The sequence below is a fragment of the Oryx dammah genome, unplaced genomic scaffold (genome assembly GCF_014754425.2).
Source record: "Oryx dammah isolate SB20612 unplaced genomic scaffold, SCBI_Odam_1.1 HiC_scaffold_8, whole genome shotgun sequence".
Classification (NCBI taxonomy): Eukaryota; Metazoa; Chordata; class Mammalia; order Artiodactyla; family Bovidae; genus Oryx; species Oryx dammah.
Genome location: NW_024070192.1, coordinates 53,366,410 through 53,386,385, shown reverse-complemented (window position 1 = coordinate 53,386,385; position 19,976 = coordinate 53,366,410). Strand labels below are relative to the sequence as shown.

The 19,976-nt window shown below is 56.0% G+C and overlaps 1 protein-coding gene across 3 annotated transcripts in view; it reads right to left on the bottom strand.

Moving 5' to 3' along the window:
- Nucleotides 1-19,976, bottom strand: part of CUEDC1 (CUE domain containing 1) — an 85,070-nt gene that overhangs the window by 19,503 nt on the left and 45,591 nt on the right. For 2 of the 3 annotated variants that reach the window (XM_040244272.1, XM_040244271.1), the window contains exon 2: nt 1,146-1,672. In XM_040244272.1, coding sequence (XP_040100206.1) covers nt 1,146-1,466 — 321 coding nt within the window. In that variant the 5' untranslated portion in view covers nt 1,467-1,672. Of the gene's footprint in view, nt 1-1,145; nt 1,673-9,273; nt 9,379-19,976 lie in introns of those variants that run through there. The other variant, XM_040244269.1, reaches the window with a different exon arrangement.

Genomic DNA, 19,976 nt, shown 5'->3' with positions numbered 1-19,976 from the left:
CCCCTCAGGCCACACCAGGGTCTAGGTTTCTCACTGTAAACGGGGTAATAACCAGGCAACCTCAAGAAGTGTGTGAAGACTCGAAGTGATGATATACCTAAAGCATATAGCATGGTGCCTGGCCCAGGCTGGGACTCAGAGAAGAGCGGAGCTGAATCCAATCAGCTGGGTCGTTCCCTCTTGGAACGGAACGTTCCTGGAACTATGGCTATATGTGCCAAGTGACTGCAGGCAGTTACCCTCTGCTGAAAGGCTCCGGATGCCCCTTCTCAGCCCAGGACTGCAGGGCCTACCAAGGGTCGGAGGCCACATGTGAACTCTTGGAGGGGTCACGGAGGCCTGGCCACACCCAGCAGGTGGGCCAAGGTGGTGGGTGGGTCCCTTCTCCCCCAGCCACCTTCCTGGAGAAGGGAAACAACTGCTTGAGCATCCCTCATGCCTCGGTCAAAGGAACTGAACTCTCGAGTCTGACGTGTCACCTGTCTCCCGTGGTTCCCGCTACTCTAGAACATTCTCCCTTCTCTCTCAGCCGCAAGGCCTCCTGCTCTCTGCCCAATCGAGGAGCCAGTTGTCCCGCTGCCAGCTCCTAAGGACTCCTGCTCTATTCCGCCTCTGCACAAGCTGTTCCTCCCGCACACCTTTCCCTCTTCTTTACCCTTCCTCTGGGCGGCCATTTCTTCCTCTGCTGCTTCCGCTCTCCCCATCTGAGCTCTCACTTCTGTGGCCTGCCACTGCCGCATCTCAGCCTCTAGTCCGCCTGGGACTGTGAACTCTGATGAGGGCAGAAACTCTGCACCGGCCTAAGTGGATGCCCCAAGACTCCAACATGCAGACCACACAATGCCAGCCTGGAGAGGGGATTCTTCTCTTGGGGTGGCACCCACGTGTCTACATTTTGAACAAGCTCCTTGACTCTGATGACCCCTGACCGAGGGGCTAGCAAATGCCTGGCACAGCCCTGAGAAGGCGCTCAGTGTTTGCTGAGCGACTGCCTGATTTTTGCCCGGAAACCAAGGCCACTGGGCTGACTTGGGTACCAGTTTCCCCAGGTGGAACCCAGACAGGAGTATAACTCAAGTCCTCTAAAAGGTTCAAACTAGTTGCTTTAGCTCCTGCTGAAGGATCGATTGGGGCCGCGCCCCTACCTCTGGGGGTATGCTGTCCTCCGAGTCGGAGCTGTCTTCGTAGACGCCGCCCCCGCCCGCCTCCAGGTTCATCTGCAGCAGCTGGTCGATGGTGGCGTCCACGGCGCCGCTGTTGGCGCGCAGCACGCACTCGATGATGTCGTAGTCCATGTTGGGGAACATGGTCGTGAAGTCGTCCATGGCCTGGTTGAACTCGAGGCGGCGCACCTGGCGGGCCGGCCGGCTGTTGTTGAGCTCCTGCGAGGCGGCCGCTCCGGCCCCGGCCCCGCGCGCGCCCGCCGCGCCCCCGCCGCCGCTGCTCCGGCGGAACAGGCTGGTCATCTTGCCGAGTCGCTGGGGAAGAATGTTTCCCGCCGGCGCCGAGCCCCTTCCCCCGGGTCCCTGCGCCGTGGCTGCTGGGAAGCTCAGGCCCGAGCCGGGCGGGATCCCCGGATCAGAAGACTGGGGCGCGGCATCCGTAGGGGGCTGGCGGCTCGGTCATCCACAGCCGGGGAGCATCCTGGGGCCGGCTCCACGGACCATCCCACCTGAAACGGAGGGACACAGAGTCAGCGGGAACGCAACCCACTCCAGCTCCGGGTGGTAAACAAGGCGGTTAGGGCGATTCCCCACCCCAGGGCCAAGCCCTCCGGAGAACTGCTTCTTTCTACTTTCTCTCCACCTATGGTAGTTACACAGCTATAGCTCTCTCCTAATTAACAAGGGCTTACATCCTACAGATTTCCCTGCTGGTTAACTCATGACACCACTATGAGGTGGGTGCTTGGATCCCCCTTATGCAGATGGGAAAACTGAGGCAGACCTGAGCAAGTGGAGGAGGTGGGGATTTGAAGCCAGGACTGTGGCCCCGAGGGGCTTCCCTGGTGGTTCAGATGGTAAACAATCTGCCTGCAATGCCAGAGACGAGTGTTCAATCCCCAGACTGGGAAGATCCCCTGGAGAAGGGAATGGCAACCCACTCCAGTATCCTTGCCTGGAGAATTCCATGGACAGAGGAGCCTGGCGGGCTGCAGTCCATGGGGTCACAAAGAGTCGGATACAACTGAGCGACTCACACATTCACTTTTACTTCTTTCTGTGGCCCCTCAGCCGCTGGTCTCAACTGTTACACACACTGCCCAGCACTCGCGGGGACGTGATTGGGGCACGTGGCTTTTGCACACCCGCTCTGGTCTCCAGCCCCATCCAGTCTCTGCTTGCCTCACCTCCCACCCTCAGCGCCCCACCATTCTACCTCCCATTTTGCACAGACCTCTGCAAAACCGCAAAGAATACTGGGCAGCCCACTCAGAACCAGGGTGTCAATCACTATCAAGGTCACATTTGTGTTAGTGCCATCAACTGAGTGTTCAATGTGTCTAAAACCATCAAGCTCTGACTTTTCTCAGGCTTATCCCAGAATGTACAGTAATTTTGCTAATTGTAGAAAAATGCCAGCTTTATTTTAAGGGACTGTTGCATCAAAGGATATTCCTAAGACTTCTCTAATGTTAGGTCATGATCCTAACAGCTGATAGATACACGCCAGTGTGAGCAAAACAGTGTGAGGTTCTTCCTTGCCGTGATCTCGACAGTTAAGTGATAATGGAAAGAAAACTAGACCAGAGGGTGTGGAAGGGGCAGTGGAAGTGCCCTCCCTCACCCCAAGGTCAGAAGACCCATCGCTGCCACTGGCTCCTTCCGTCCCTATAGGTCAGTCCTCTCACAGGTAAAATGGGACTTCATACTGGCCCCCTAGCCCTTCCAGTGCCACCGTGCTGAGATTTTTACGTCTTTCAGATCTCCACCTCCTCCAAGGGACGTGGAAATTGTCTCAGTCTCCTGTTCTGGGACTTGCTGGGTGGGTGTCTGCCTAGTCCCAGGGAGGCGGGCTGTTTTCAAATCTAGAAGCACATGGGCCCCAAGCAGCCTCCGGACACTATGTTACAGAACTATCATTGCCTCCCACCCGCAGAGAAAACCAGTTAATACTTTATATTTGGGCTTCCCTGGTGGCTCAGCGGTAAAGAATGTGGGTTCGATCCCTGGGTTGGGAAGATTCCCTGGAGGAGGGCATGGCAACCCACTCCAGTGTTTTTGCCTGGAAAATTCCATGGACAGAGGAGCCAGGTGGGCTACAGCTCATGGACTGAAGAGTCGGACATGACTGAAGCCACTGAGAAGAGCACAGCACATACCTACATCTAGATACTTTTTTCCACGCATATACTACCATATGCATGAATTCATTTTACTCGTGATCAAGCCATAAATTCTACTATGCAACTTGTTTTTTTCCACTTAATGATTGTAGCCATCTTCTTATGTCAGAACACAGAGATCTACTTCATGATTTTCAATGCCTGAGTAGGATTCTGATGACTGGGTTAAGTATGATTTATTATCCAGCCTCCTCCACCCCATCTCTTGCCTAGATGAGTGAGTCACAGCTCAGAGAGGCCAAAGCTATCTCACAAGGAAGCGCAGAGGAGTGACCTCAAATGGCCAGTCCAAGAAATCTGTTGTGAGAATGAACACAGGAAGGAAGGCCTCCCACGGCCAGCTCCAGACACCCCAGTGCCCGCAGCCACGCCTCCCATCACCCCTGACACACCGGAAGGTCAGGGGACGCTGCCAAAATGTCCTCCAAAGTGGGGCTCTACCCTGGTGGCTGCCTCTGTCCTGGGTTCTGGAAACATGCCCTGAGGCCTCCAACTAGGACCTGAGGGCCAGGAGGCCCCGGAAGCCAGTGCCCTGGGGGCCTGGGTGGCAGACAAGGACTGCCAGTCTCCTGTCATCAGACATAGGGGTCAGTGCCTGATGCTGTGGCCTCTGGAGCAAAGCCACCTTCAGCCTCCCCCTCGAGTAATCTGCAGGAGACTGAGGGACGCAGTTCTCACATTGCCAAGAGGCAGTACCTTGGGGAAAGAGGCCAGGACCTGATCCACCCTGAAAGAGGAAGAAGGGAGATGATGGGAACCACGTTTTCCCCATTAGCAGCCCTCTTGACAGGTGCCTTGGCTTCTGGGCCTCAGTGTCGGGAAGCCCCCATGAGGCATTCTCGCCCTCCTACCATTTACGCAAGTCCCCCGATTCAGCCCCTGGCTGCACGCCTCCTCTCTGCCACTCTAGCTGCAGGACCTCGTCCATGCACCCTCTCCTCTCTGTGTCCAGGACCTCACCTATATGAATGGGGCTTCAATGAGAATTAACAGGATAATCCTGAGCATGCTGCCCGGAACGTGGTTAGCTGCGTCACTGTCGTTGCTACGGCCCTAGAAGGCTGGCGCAGAGCCAGGGGCGGTTGGCATCCCAGCCAAGTGATCCCAGAGCTGATGGGGTAGGGGCTTCTAGGGGAGCCTTCCCCTGCATCTGGGTATCAACCCCGAGAATTCTGTCAGCCCTCAGGAAGGTGATCCCGATCCTCACAGCCCTGCAGGAGGCTGGCTTCCCTGGGCAGCTGGAGACCCCACAGCCCCGGTGGCCACTTCCACTTACCCCCAGTGCAAAGCCTTGAAAAAGAGCATTTCTGCGTGTCTGCCCTGACATGTAAACAAGCTGGCAACTCAGCCAGCCCCATAGGCTGCTGCACATTACAGATGAAGAGATGAGACCTGAGACCAGAGGAGGTGCCCAAGACACAGTGCAAGGAATGGCAAGGCCTCAACTTTTCCATCAAAGGGTGTTTCCGTGGATGAGGAGAAGGTGGCTCCGAAACATAATGGAAAACACAGGGAAACAGGATGTGAGGTGCAGAAATGCCATTTTCACAGGACTCTGCAAGGACCCACAGACTCTCCAAACCAGGATGCCTTTAATTAACACAGGCGAGGATGTGAGAGCTCCCGCTTCTCAGGGCACCACCCCCCACCCCCCACCCCTCACTGAGCTTAAATGCAGAAGCTGAGGTCAGGACTGAAGCTTGGCCAGCGTGGCTGGCAGCAAGGAGAAGGACTGTCCTTGGGTCAGAGTCATCCATGCCAGGCTGCCGTCTGCAACCAGCACAGCTGAAATGAAAAGCCACTTAGGACACATGGAAAAATTAAGGCAGAAGACAGGGTTACCTGCTCCTGCCAGTGCTTTCACGTGAAATCTTTTACAACTCCAGAGACAGATCTGATCATCCCCATCTCATAGCTATGGAAACCAATTCAGAGAAGTCAGGTAACTTGTACAAAGTCACACAGCCAGCAAGTAAAGAGGCCAAAATTAGGCACCCACTTCCTAAGAGCCCAAAACGCCAAGTCAGCTTGCAAGTCTAGGAGCCCTGGAGCCTCAAAAAGGCTCAGGAGACTGGGCCCAGCCAGGCTGCCATTCCACAGAGGAAACGGGATCCAGACAGCTCTGGAGTGGGTGGTGGGTGGGCAGGGAGGGGGTCTGCTGGCCCCACCCCAGAACCAGCTCCGTGACCTTGAGGAAATCACTCCTCCACCTCTCTGAATCCTGGCTACGGGGCACTGGCAGGGAAACAGAGGGAAATAACCTCTGACTGCTGAAAAAGGAAGTGAGTCAAACCTGCCAAGCCCGTTAGACACCTTGGAGGCCAGCTCAAAAGCTCGCCTGAACTCACAGCTTGTGAGCAACCTGGGGACTGGGAGGCAGAACCCCACACCTGTCCTCCCCCAGGCCCTGGGGAGCCAGGCTGTCCAGCCTCCCCGGAGAGGAACCCAGGCCTGGCAAGGGCGGCAGACGGCCAAGCTTCCCTCCAAGCCTGTGCAGACAGCCAAGGCCTGAGTCACTCCAGGCCTGGCCCAGGGAGGTGGGCCAGCTGCCCGAGAGTCATTCTCCTGACTTCGCCCAAGGTCATCCCAGTGACTCTCCTGCAGGGCCAGGTAGGGTCCACATTGGGGAGGGGAGAGTCCAGGAGCCGGAATCCTGGTCCCAGTTCTGCCTGGTCCTGGAAAGGCTGTGTGACTTCGAGAAATCAGTTCACTTCTCTAAACCTCAGCTTCCTCGTGTGTCAACGTTGAGCTAACACCTACATGGAAGGGGCGTTGTGATAAAATTTACACGGGTAACTGAGCATACGAAGCGCCTGACAAGGCAGGACGCTGTGACCTCTGGCCCAGGTCGTGGCCCTTTTCCAGCGCTGCACTTACACCCTGAGTGATCTTATCTAGTCCCACATCATTAAATACTATCTATATGCCAAACTGGAAAAGTCCCTGATGCTGGGAAAGATTGAGGGCAGAAGACGAGGGCGTCAGAGGATGAGATGGCCGGATGGCATCACCAATGCAATGGACATGAACCTGGGCAAACTCTGAGAGATGGCAGGGGACAGGGAGGCCTGGCCTAGCTGCGGTCCCTGGGGTCGCAGAATTGGACACGACTGAGCGACTGAACAACATGCCGAATGTTGCCTCCCAAGTTTCTCTTGCTGTGAAGTCTCCCAGGAACACACCCTTCAACCCCACACCTGCATGGCCGACCTGCTGCCTCCACACAGATGTCCAACAGCATCTCCAACATAACTCATCAAGTGGACAGTAAAGACGGGAAGGAAAGAAGTTGGGAGTGCAGCAACTGGGGTTCTCCTCCCGTCTTCCTCCCCCCGCTCATCACAATGGTGGAGGGCGGGGTGCTTCATTTCCAAAGCCCGTTCTCTTCCACGTTTTCATTTAGTGCTCACAGCAAACCCATCACTTACACAGGGTGTGCGGTATTGCCCCACCTCACGGACGAAGCGACCGAGGCCAAGGCAGCCCCGAGACACAGTTCAGGTACCTGCGCCCCTACCACTTGACCTGAGGGCCTCCTCCCTGGCACACCAGGCAGATGGCACGCCGGTCTTCTTTCCAAGCCAACGACAGTTCTGGAGGGCAGGAGATGGACCCCCCTCCAAGAGCTGAATTGAAATTCTACTGCCTCCTGGGCGGGCCAGGACTCAACCCCAAAAGGCGGCGGTTGGCACAGGAGGTGCGGGGCTGGGAAGCCAGAGGCCCCCGTGGCAAGCATTGCTCTGCATCACCCCCGACCCCCCACCGATTCTTCTGTCATTCAGGAGCAACTACCTGAGGCCAGCCGTGTCCCTGCACGCCCCCAGCTCTCTTCTCTGAAAACCCCCAGGGCCGAGGGACAGGCCAGATCTTGTGATCTGTCTGAGCTGCTGTGATCGCAGCCGTCAGAGGGACGCACTGTCCCTTCTTGCCTAATAAGATCTGGGCCCAGCCCAATGGCCCCGCCGTGCCAGGCCACTAGGTGGTGTCCGAGGGCTCAGGCCACAGCTGCTCCCAGGAAAGGAAACGCTGAGCGGCTTCTCCCCAGGGACCAGAGGATCAGCTCCACCCCCACTCTCTCATGATTAAAGGAGATGGGAGCCCCCCACCGCCCCAGGGGTCTCAGAATACAAGGCGGGGAGGATTTCAGGCCAATTTATTCTCAAGGTGGGAAAGACAAGGTACACATGCTGCTCACTTCTACCTGGCATCCAGGGCAGACATCACTAATCCATCGAGGCACTGTCCTCTGCTACCCGCACGGCCTCAGGAGCCTGTTCATCCCGGCGCTCTGGACAAGCCCCCACCGAGTGATTAGAACTGGCTTGCAAGGTACACCCTGCTTACCAGCCGTTCCATTTCCCGTATGAGAAGACCAGGCCCAGGCTTATTTTGTCTCATTAGGAATCCAGGCTGCAAAGGCCAGCAGGGCCGGAATGAGGTCATATGACCCCTGGGGTGCTTGTGTAACCGTGGCCAAGTCCTGGGGAAACCTCAAGTGGGAGACGGCTGCGTTCACAGAGGGACCGCTGGGCCCAGGGCATCTGTGCAATTGCCACCTCGGACGTGGTGGGGGCAGGGTGCAGGGAAGTCTGCCCGAGCTTCTTGGCTTCTGAGCTGGAGAGGCCCCAAAGGGGGAGAAAGGAAAGGTGGGGACAAGAGACAGAGGGAGGCTGTCAGGGGCTCTGTGTGTGCGTGTTCGAGTGTGTATGTGTGTGTGAGTGCCCGGCGCAGGGCGGGGGGACGGGGGGTGGGGTGGCAGCCCCAACAGAGGCTCCTTGTCCTCCGGCCGCGTACAGGCTTGTTTTCTTCCCAAGCTATTAATGTCATTGCAGCTTCAAAAGCCGGGTGACCTTTAAATGCCGAGCGTCCTGCTCCCGCCCAAGGCGCGGAAACAGCTTAATGGAAACTCAAACGGCCCCAGCTGCTGGGCCCGCAACAAAGCCAGCCTCTTTCCCGAGGCTCGCTGAGCTGCTGGGGAGCCACACCTGTGCCCACTCCCAGGGGAGGGGGTATCAGGAAAGGGCAGGGGGGACCCTCGGGCACAGCCATTGGGAAACAGAGGCCCGGCTGGACCTGAGCAGAAGAGGTGGGGGAAGAAGGGGAGAGACAGACTCAGTTCTGCCATGCCTGGCTGTGTGACCTCGGGTTAGCCACTTACCTCTCTGGGCCATCCCCCACCATTCAGTCCAATCTAAGACTGGGGCAGAAAAAAAATATATATATATCTGCCTCCCCCGCAAAATATCTTTTAAAAATCTATAGGAGGGGCTTCCCTAGTGGTCCAGTGGTTAAGAGTCTGCCTTGAAATGCAGGGGACACTGGTTCCATCCCTGGTCTGGGAAGATCCTACATGCCAAGGGGCCACTAAGCCCATGGCCACAACTACTCAAACGTGCGGCGCACCTAGAGCCTATGTCCGAAAGCAAGGAAGTCACAAGAAGCCTGAGCACTGCCATGAGGAGCGGCCGGATGGCCGCAACTAGAGAAAGCCCGTGTCCGAAACCAAGGAAGTCACGAGAGGCCCGAGCACCGCCGTGAGGAGCGGCCGGACAGCTGCAACTAGAGAAAGCCCGTGTGCAGCAGCGAAGACCCAGAACAGCCAAAAACAACTAACCAAATAAATAAAACTTTAAAGAAATCTCTGCAAGAAAAAAAATGAGGGTGAGACGTTTCAAAGGACTTGAATAAAATCCCTCCCCTATGAAAGGATTGGCCCCAGAGCCTCAGTTCTAAGGACACCATTGTTCATGTCTGTTCCTGAGGCCCAAAGATTGGGCTTGGCCACTGTCAAAGGGCCAAGAAGTCAACTCTGCCTTCCAGTTGAAAAGACTCAAGACGAAGCACCCCCGGGCATGAGTGACCTGTCATTTGCTTGGCTCATCTTGGTAGAATGATGGTAGTAACAGCAACGATAACATAGCACTTACGACTTGCTTCTTTATGCGCCAAACACACTCCAAGGGCCTTATGCAAGCTAATGACTTTTCATCCCCTCTACAGCCCTAAAAGGTACATGTTACCAATGCTATTTCTACTTTATAGAGAGAAAAGTGAGGCACAGAGGAGCTTGCTTAAGGTCACACAGCCGAGTGGCCAAAATGACGTCTGAACCCAGGAGATCTGACTCCAGATCTGACAATCTCACACTGTCAGGCCTGACCGCCCTCTACATTCCCAGAGCTGCGCACAGGGCCAGGCCCCCGCCCCCGGCAAAAACTCAGCAAGTGTGTGAACTGAGTGGAGTCCTCATGGGGCTGAGTTGCCCCTTGCGCTCCTGTCCAGGCGAGAAGGAAGGAGGAAGGAGTCTGCAGGCAAAGCTTACCAGAGGAGAGAGAACCACGGCAATTTCCTTACATAAACCTTTTTCCCACTCTGCCAAGGTTGTCCGTTGCCTGGGCAACCAAATGCTTTCCATCTCCACCTGACCTGGCCGGGACTATTTCCATAACAGTCCCTCTCTCCATCAACAAACGCCATCAGCTCAGCCAAGACACTCAACCCAGGTGCCGAGGAGGAGAGGAGATCAGCCCTCAGTGGACAGAGGGGAGGCTGCTCCCCAGGGGCCCTGCCCAGGGGTTGCAGCCTCGGGGAGCCCCTGTGGGCTGGCAGGAATGTGTCTATGCCTGGGACCAACTGCAGTGGCCCAAGCTGGGAGAAAGGGGCACTGGCAGCCAGTTCAGGTGCAAGGTGGTGAGGCTGGGCTGGCTCCAGGCGTGAGCTCACGCTGGCCCGGGGCCAGCTCCTCGGGAACGAGCTCCCCTTCAGGCAGGAGAAGGCCCCTCCGCAGGCTGGGCCTGCAAGGGCTGGGGCTGAGCCCCGAGGTCTGGGCGGGAACGAGAGATGCCTCTGGGCCCCTGGGACAGGTGATCGGTCAGTGATGCCACACAATTCAGGATCTGCACGTGCCAAGGAGCCAATATCAGGGAGGGGCGCTCAGAGCAGCGGAGGGCCCTCCTCCCCACACTGACACACACTTCGCCTCCCTCCCCCACTGACCCATGAATTCCATTTCTATGGGATTCGCATAACATACTTAATGGAACACCATAAGGCTTCCTTCATAGCTCAGTCAGTAAAGAATCCGCCTGCAGCGCAGGAGACCTGGGTTTGATTCCTGGGTCAGGAAGATCCCCTGGAGAAGGAAATGGAAACCCACTCCAGTATTCTTGCCTGGAGAATTCCCCTGGACAGAGGAGCCCAGCAGGCTACAGTCCATGGAATTGCGAGAGTCAGACACAGCTTATCGACTAAAGCACCACCACTACCATACGATGGTAAACAAAAATGAGGTACCTCTGTGCCCAGTGCTTAGGGGAACAAGGCAAGGTACAGGGCAGTGAGTGTATTCTCTGTCCTCTACGGCCTTATGGCATGTGTATGTCTACACATGGGCTCCCACGTGGCCCTGGTGGTAAAGAAAGCATTAGTCGCTCAGTCATGTCTGAATCTTTGTGACTCCAAGGACTGTAGCCCACCAGGCTCTGCTGTCCATGGGATTCTCCAGGCAAGAATACCGCAGCAGGGTCCCATTTCCTTCTCCAGGGGATCTTCCTAACTTAGGGATAGAACTCAGGTCTCCTGCATTGCAGGCAGACTCTTTACCATCTGAGCCACCCCGCCTGCAATGCAGGAGACCCAGGTTTGATCCCCAGTATTCTTACCTGGAGAATCCCATGGACAGAGGAGCCTGGCGGGCTACAGTGTCGCAAAGAGTCCGACATGACTGAAGTGACTTAGCACGCACGCGTGTCTGTACATATGGAGAGGGTGAGGGAGTGGGCTCCAAAAGAAATTCTTAAGAAATCGATAACATGGGTTTTCACTAGGGAGAATTAGGTCACGAGAGATAGATCAAGGAAACTTTTCTCTGTAAATCCTTTTGCATCTTTCAAATTTTTATTCATGCTCATTGATTTAAAAGTAAAATAGGCAGAGGGCTTCCCTGGTGCCTCTGTATTGAAGAGTCCCCGACGCGGGGGCCACAAGTTTGATCCCTGGTCTGTCCAGGAGGATCCCACATCCAAGGGACAGCTAGGCGCCTGCTTCATAACTACTGAGCCAGTGCTCTTAAAGCCCCAGAGCTGCAACTACCGAGCCCATGCACCGCAATTACTAAACCCCATTTGCCTAGAGCCCGCGCTCTGCAACAAGAGAAGCCACTGCAGGGAGAAGCCAGTGCACTGCAACCAGAGAGTTGCCCCCACTCGCCGCAACTAGAGAAAGCCTGCATGCAGAAACGAAGACCCAGCACAGCCGTAAACCACAGATAAGTAAAATAAGCAAATAGAGTATCAAAGTGACAGCACTGCGGTGATTCTCTCTGTTCCTTTTTCATATACGTATTGTCTGCAATGGACATGACTTACTTTTTAATAATAGCTATGGTAAATATCTGTGAATACTTACTACTGCCACTTTCTAAGCACGTGGCATGCATGGTCTTATCAAAGTCCCACAGTAAAGCAATTATTATACTCATTGTACAGACAAGCTGAGACTGTGTGCTGTGCTAAGTCATTTCAGTCATGTCTGAGTCTGTGACCCCCTGCACTGTAGCCCACCAGGCTCCTCTGTCCATGGGATTCTCCAGGCAAGAATCTGGAGCGGGTGGCCATGCCCTCCTCCAGGGCATCTTCCCAACCCAGGGGTCGAATTGCCATCATTTACATCTCCTGTGCTGGCAGGCAGGGTCTTTACCACTAATGCTACCTGGGAAGCCCAAATGAAGACTGGAGAGTTTAAATAACTTACGTGGCGTCAGAGGCAGTGACAGAGCCAAAATGTGAATCCAAACACTCTGTCCCCAGAGTCCGTGCTCTTCTGAACCCCCGCCCTACACTGTTCTCTGATTTGAAAACCTAAACCAAACAAACACTGAATGATGATAGGGAAAACATCTTAAGAAAAAAGCAAACCACGGAGCCTCCAGGGCTTTAAAACTTTTGTAATCCTCCACATCCCAACCCAGTCCTTCCTGCCCGGACTTTCTGGGCAAGCCCCCCCGAGTCCTGCCTCGGTGGGAACCAGGCTGCTCCCACATGCTCCCCTGAGCCCCGCTTCCAGGTAAGGGCGCCGCCCACCTCCTGGTGAAGCTGCAGGGAGCAAAACGTTTCCCTCCGGGGCAAGGTGATGGCTGATGCTGCGGTCGCTTCAGAGGTCAGACCACAGTGTGGGCCCCCTTCCCGAGGGCAGCGCAAGGTGGGGTCTAGCCAGGAAGCTCCTCATGGAGGGAAAACCACACTCTGGTTTTTACTGGCCCTGAGTCTGGGGTAAGAGCGCAGCGGTTCAGGATAAGCTTCACCGTGGGGCTGAGCCCGGCTTCCACCCTGGTCCCTGCTGCCTGGGTGAGTGGCACTGCTCTGAGCACGTGTCTTCGCGTGTGGACTGGGGACACCTGTATCCCCTGATCCTGTGGGACATCGCGTGCACTCAGTCTCAGGGTGCATAAGAGGGTCTGTTTCCAGAGCCTGGCCTAGAAGTCAGACCTGGGGTCGTGATCCTGAATCTGGTTCTGATTGTGGGGGCGTGGAGCGTGCAGCAGAAGGCGGTACTCAGGGTTGGGGTGCTCTGGGAGCCCTGTGTGGAGCCTCCTGCTGCTGCTGGACGCAGGGTGGGTCTGATGGGGCCTGCCCCCCACAGAGGGCCTGGGCTGGGCAGCGGGGGACCTTCTCAGAAGTGCGCCTGGGCAGCCAAGGAATGCAGGCCGAGGGCAGGGGAACAGAGGCCTGGGGAGGGCCCAGCTTCAAAAGAGCAGGCAGCAGCCGCAGGGGGAGGCCCACGACCCCCCCAGAGGGCGGCGGACACCGTCAGGAATTCCCGCGGCCGGGGCAGATGGGATTGTTTAGAGCCATTACCAGACGGCTCCTCTCCCAGCCGCGGGCGGCCCCTCCCCTCGCCCCCACCCCCCTCGGCGGGGCGCCCAGAGGCCAGCTGCCGGCCGTCCCTGACCCACGCTGCTCCATGCCACGTACCCGCGGGCCCGCACATGTCCTCCAGAGATGCCAGGGTTAGGAAGGCAGGAAGAAAGGCCATGTTCTCCCTGCCAGATGGTGCGTGTGTGTGTGGGGGTGTGTGGGGGTGTGTGTGTGGGGGTGTGTGGGGTGTGTGTGTGTGTGTGTGTGTGTGTTTGAGCTCAGCGGCCACAGAGCTGGGATCTGAACTTAAAGGCCATGTTCTCCCTGCCAGATGGTGCGTGCGTGCCTGTGTTGACAGGGTGTGTGTGTCTGTGTGTGTGTGTGGGTGTGTGTGTGGGGGGGGTGTGTGTGTGTGTGTTGCCCAGGTCTGAGCTCAGCGGCCACAGAGCTGGGATCTGAACTCAGATCGTGGCCTCCTGGGTCAGCACTCTCTCCCTGTGTGTGTGTGCACCCAGCACACCAACATACAGCTCACACGCCTGAGTGTACTGCACACACCAGCTCCAGCAAAGCATTCACTGCTGAGAGGGTGCCACAACCGTGGGGCCACACTCCTTTAGATTTTCCCGAACTCTCCCCGCAGCCCAGGCACGCCATCCACTACCCTCTTCGCCCAACTCGGAAGCTGTTTTTCCAGCCATGCTGTCCTACACACACGCTAACATGCCCTGAGCGCATGCACCCTCAGCCTGCCCACATGGTCCCATGCTGCAAACCCCTCCCTTCCCCAGGCTGACAGCAGGGCCAGATGAGGCCCTCCTCTCTTCCCCAGCCATGCCCAGAACGGTTTGCACAGCATCAGGTGCACCGATGGTGAGGGGAGAGGTCGGGCTGACCTGCTCTGCAGCCAATCTGGTCAGAATAGAACAGGGAAGTGGCACACCCTGACCGAGGCAGCGGCTTTCTGGTTCCTTGCAGGACCGGCTCCTGGAAGGGAGTCCAGGCACGGACCTCAGCCCGCTGGGAGCTCTGGCCCTCGCACAGGCAGGGGCGGGGTCACAGAACCAGCCTTCTTTGCCTCAGAGAGCCTCAGTCTCCAGCTCCAGAAAATGGAGAGAAGTCTGACCCCACCCATCACTGAAACTTCCCAGAGATGCAAGGATGTGAGTGGGAGTGGGGGGCGGGAGAGGGGTGCCAGAGAAAGGCACCCCTATGCTAGGTACCACTATGACGGCTGCTCTGCAGAAGGGGGTGGCTGCATCCTGGGGACCCTGGGGCTGGAAGGACCTGTCCCCTTTCTGAAGCTGCAGAATTAGAATGCCTGTCCTCAGAGGAAGTCCCCAGCAGAAGCCCATGCTATGGAGACGTTAGGCAGAGGCCTGCCCTGCCTCCCTCCCCCAGCAGTTAGTGATGAGGGAACCTGCCATTTACCGAGTGCTGGGCTGGGATTCCGTGCCTCACGCTAATCCTCACAGTAATCTAATCCTGCGGACCATTACCTTCTACCACGATCAGACAATTTGCAGACAGGGACAAGGAGGCGCGTGTGGCCTAAAGGCTGTCCAGGGCCGCACCTATCCAGATGGCATGGCCTTCCAGGAGAGAGAGCGTGAGCCTGTCACGTCTTCTGACACACCAGTGACTTGCTGCCAGCTCTCAAGCCTGGGTTTACCCACAGCTGTGTGCATCCCCACTTGTTCCCTGCACTGCTACCGACCTGCTCACATGGCTCTGGGAAGCGCAAAGGTACTTCTCTTCCAGTCTAAGAAGCAAATGCTCTTTGCTTTAGAGCAACGTATCGCAGAGGATGGCGGAGACCACCTTCACCAGAGTCTTCTGAGCGGTTTGTGAAGATCACATATTCTCCACCTCACTGTTAAATCAGAATTTCTGAGGAGACAGCCTGGGAATCTGCATATTCACTAATGACCAGGAAAGTGTGAGGACCACTCCCTTACAGTTTGGAGCCCTGGATTCTGATCTCAGCTCCATCACGAACCAGCCAAGTGACCTTGCTTTCAGATTCCCGTCTGAAAAATGGGCATGGATCTCCAAGATCCCTTTCATTCTTGGCATCCTCCGTGTCTGCCCTGAGTCTCCAGATGGTCCACAGCTGTTTGAGCTGAGTTTCATGGACTGTTCAGTCCCTGGAGCCACCAACGTACACTGCAGGAACACATTAAAAAGAATTCCTGTCTGGCTGATTTAGGGAGATCTGCAAAAATACCTTCCTTACCTCTGGCTCCAAGCCCTAAACAAATGGCTTTTGGATGATCCAGTGCCACCTCCCTACTCCCCTGAATATCCATTTTCTTCATTCCAGCCTGAGTCAACCAGGATTCTGTAAACATTAGGTCCGCACACCTGGGCTTGATCAACAGTCGTCAAACAAAGGCTCTGCCAAATCACCCCACAAGCCCAAACTTGCAGCCGCTCTGTCCCTCCTGAGGAGCTGACAGCCGGAGATGCGTGGACCCTTCCTCCCAGCAGAGGATGGGCGTGAGGGCTGGGTGGGAGAGAGGGCACAGCCAGAATGGCCCCAGCCTACAGGTGGGTTGCATGTCAGCCAGACTTTTTAAAGGGTGCAAGGCAACACTGGGGCAAGTCCAGCAATCGCTGGGACCTTCCAAAAGCAGCTGGACATCCCCTAGTCCCATGGCTCCTCGATGCGCCCTGTGGAAACACCACGAGGTGTTCAGCCAGTGCTCAAGCACTGCTGGCTGGTGGCAAACACAACTGAGTCATCCTTCGAGGTTTATGAGTCCTTGACAGAGGAGCCATGGGGCGTATCAGACCTGCAGCCCACAGACACGGGATGATTTCAGATTCAAGCAACCTCTGTGTAGTGGGGAAACCCGTGTGCATGTGCAAACCAGAGAGGAAAGATTGACAGGCAAGGCAAGAGTGAAAACCCGGCTTCCCCAGTGGGAAACACCTGTGACTTGAAGCCCACAACTGCTGATCCCAGCCCTTAAAAACAGATCATTCTCTCACCCTGAATGCGCTGACTGCCCCCAAACGATGGTGCTTTTCACGTGCATGGCACTTGGCGGTTTCCAGGGCTGGGGGAGCCCTCTCCATTCGGCCAGGCTCTCGGCTGGGCCTGTGCCCGAGAGCAGGGGCTCACCTGGCACCGTGCTGGGCACTCCACCTCCACCACATCCTCACCACAACCTCACCAGGTAGGAGGTGTCACCCTGCGGACAACCTGCCCGAGCCCCACAGCCAGGAAGTGGTGAAGTCAGGATGCTACCCCACAACCCAGGTTCCCAAGCGCTCACCACACGGTCACCCTGCTTGTAACGGGGAGCCTTGCACGGGGCTAAGGGGGAAACGGGCTCCAGAAGGGCTAGGAACGTGGCGTCACCCTGGAGCAAGAGAGAAGCGCCAGGTGTACTGGTGGGGAGTGGGGAGACAGAAAACAAGCGGGGGACCCGCAACACCAATCTGAGCGGCACGGCCTGCCTGCCACAGGCGCCCCCGCCCGCAGGGGCCGAGGGCCGGCGGGGACACTGCCCTGCCCCGGCTCCCACACCCAGCAAGGGCCCCCTGTCTGGCTCTGGGCTCTTCAAGTTGGGTTTCCATCCCAACCACCCTGGGCAGCGTGAGTGAGTCAGGCTCGGGAGGAGGAAGTGGCCACGCTCGAAAATCATTAACATGCAGGGCTGAGATCTGGGCCTTTGTTCTTGAGCAAGGACTGTAGCATTTCACTTTCAGGAAGGAGCGGGGAGGGTGGGGCAGGCTCAGAATTGCACAACCAGAAGCACAGGCTCAGACACACAGAGGTCCCACGTGGAAAGTCTGCTGAGATGGCCCCGGCCCCTGTGGAAAACTACAAGCTGACCCACGGCCCTCAGACACGGCAGGTCCACACACAGAGCACAGGCTCATTCATTCCCTCGGCTTTTTCAATCAGAGAGGCCTTCCAGCGGGGGTGAAAGTGTTAGTCGCTCAGTCGTGTCTGACTCTCTGTGGCCCCATGGACTGCAGCCTGCCAGGCTCCTCCATCCATGGGATCCTCCAGGCAAGAATACTGGAGTGGGTTGCTATGCCCTCCTCCAGGGGATCTTCCCGACCCAGGGACGGAATCCTGGTCTCCTGCATCGCAGGCAGGTTCTTTACCGTCTGAGCCCCAGGGAAGCCCTCCACCCAGCAGGGGTACATCGGGGCTTCTAAGGCCGGGAGGATGCAGACATGCAGCAGAGGGGGACAACGCCCCCCACATCTGGCTTGGAGGGACAGCCCCAGCTCAGGGAGACTACCTCCCTATACGCCCCTCTTCCAAAATACACCATCCCTCCTCCAACCACACGAGTGTCTCCCAGAATCCAGGAAAGCACAGCAAACAGCCCTCCAGGGTGCCCCCCACAGTGAATATCCAGGTACATGTTTCGAGGCGGCAGCTCTTCCCTGCAAGAGTCACATCTCTGCCACCGGCAGAGTGGGAAAGGTGGCGAAGCGAATTAGTTAACTCTGGGACAGGGAGGGTGAAGGTTGGGGAGGAGAGGGGAAGAGAGGAAAGTTAGTCAACAGGGAGAAATCTGACTTTAAAAAGGTAACACAACACAAGGAACTCCCCGGTAGTCCAGTGGTTAGGATCCTATGCTTTCACTGCTGAGGGTGCGGGTTCAATCCCTGGCTGGGGAACCAAGATCCCTCAAGCTGAGTGCCCCCCCCCAAAAAAAGTAATACAAATAAGAATAAAAGGGCTTCCAGTGAGCCTCAGCGTCCCTGGAAAAGTACCATTCATCCCTAGATCCTGAGGAACAGACCCCTGCTCCCCTCCCCACCTTGCAGGGGTCAGTCAGAGGCTAAGGGTTTACCCTGCGCCCCTCCTGCACCTCATTAGAACTTAACCTCCAGACCCTCAAGGAAATTGGCAGAAATGAGACCCTTGTCCTTTGTCAATTAGAAAGGAAACAGCCCTCTGGGGAGATGGCCCTCCTCTGGGGGGGCCCTCTCGGGCTCTTAGACAACCCCTGTTCCCTTGGGGGTGGCAGCGAGAAGTGGAAAGCAGCCGGCTTGTTTAGGGAAGCCGCCTGCTCCCTGACGTCTGGCAGGGGCAGGCCACCCACCAGGTCCAGCTCACCCCCCTCAAAGCCCGTCTGTTTGGAAAGGGCTTTCGGGGACAGGAAGCAATAAACAGAGTCAAGCGGCCAAGATGCAGGGGCTGATTATGCAGTTTATGGATTTTCCAGGCCTCTTTGTACTCTCCCACCAGCTGCCTGGGGCTCTGCAGAAAAAGGTGCTGGCAAAAGGCAGGCTGGCCGTTGGCTTGAAAGGTGGCCTTTTGTCAGGCCTCGGCTGGGTCTTGCCAAGTGTATGAGGGGACTGCGTGCTCCTCCTCGGAGCCCCAAAGAGAAACCCTGCCCACCCCATGTTACTAGAGCCTGGACACACATACGCAACTCACTTCCACGTAGCTCACTTCTCTGCCCAGTTCTAAGTTACTTCCTCATTTCAGAGAAGGCTGACTCCTGGAATTCCCAGAGGGGAGGATGTGCCTGGCCAGGCTGCAGCTTGAGAAGGGCAGGTGGGTGGCCCTCCTTCACCAAGCAGGTTGCAGCTCAGCTATTTTAGCTCCATCGAGTGTAGAGCAACTGAGGAAAAGCCAAGACTGATGGGGAAGGAAGGTGATTTGGGGTTGCACAGCCTTCCCAGTGCCAAGGTCAGCTTGCATCTCCCATCTAGTGAGATGGTTGCCCATGTGTGCAAAGCTGTGAGTGCAGAGGGTTTGTGGGAATTGTCTCTCAATACCCAGGAACCAAACACAACACAAGGTGCCTCGGAAGAATGGAGAGGCAGGCAGCAGAGACCTCCAGCGCCAGATGACATGAAAAAAACAAGCGGAAGGGCCAGGTGTCCCCTACAGTAATTTTGTCGAAATGTCAGAGTGTATGCTTGTATATTTGAAATGCACAGGGAGGCCACCAAGTGAATACACACCCAGCACTAAGCAGCAGTTGTCTAAGAGGTAGGGTTGCATGAGGGGTTTGCTGACTACTTCATGCATCTTTGCATCTGTTGAAGCTGCTTTTTTTTTTTTTAACAAACATGCATTATTTTTATAGTTAAAAATTAAGAATTTTTTTCTTTTTTGTTTCATTTTTTAAAAAAACCATTCATTTCTTTTCAGTGGTGCTGGATCTTCACTGCTGCCCTCGGGCCTTCTCTAGCTGCAGCGCGCAGGGGCTACTCTCAAGAGGCAGCGCCTGGGTTTCTCACAGTGGTGGCGTCTCTTACCGCAGAGAACGGCCTCTAGGGGCATGGCCTCAGTAGCTGTGGCTCATGGGCATGTGGGATCTTCCTGGGCCAGGGGTCGAACCCATGTCCCCTGCACTGGCAGGTAGACTCTCAAGCACTGGACCACCAGGGAAGTCCCCCAAATTAAGAATTTTTTTTTAAAGATACATTGCAACATAGAATGTGCAGCTGCTGCAGAAAACGGTTTGGCAGCTCCTCGAAAAGTTAAACCCAGAATTATCATATGATCCAGCGTTCTGCTCCTAGGTATTTTCCCCAAAGAACCGAAAGCAGAGATTCAGGTATCTGAACCCCAGTGTTGACACCAACAGCATTCATAACAGCCCAAAGGCAGAAACAACCCCGGTGTCCGTCACCAGATGAATGGATGAACAAAATATAGAATATACATATAGAACCACAGAACTCAGCCACAAAAAAAGGCATGAAATTCTGATACATGCTATAACATGGATGAACCCTGAAAACATGGTAAGTAATATAAGCCAGACACAAAAGGACAAACGCTATAT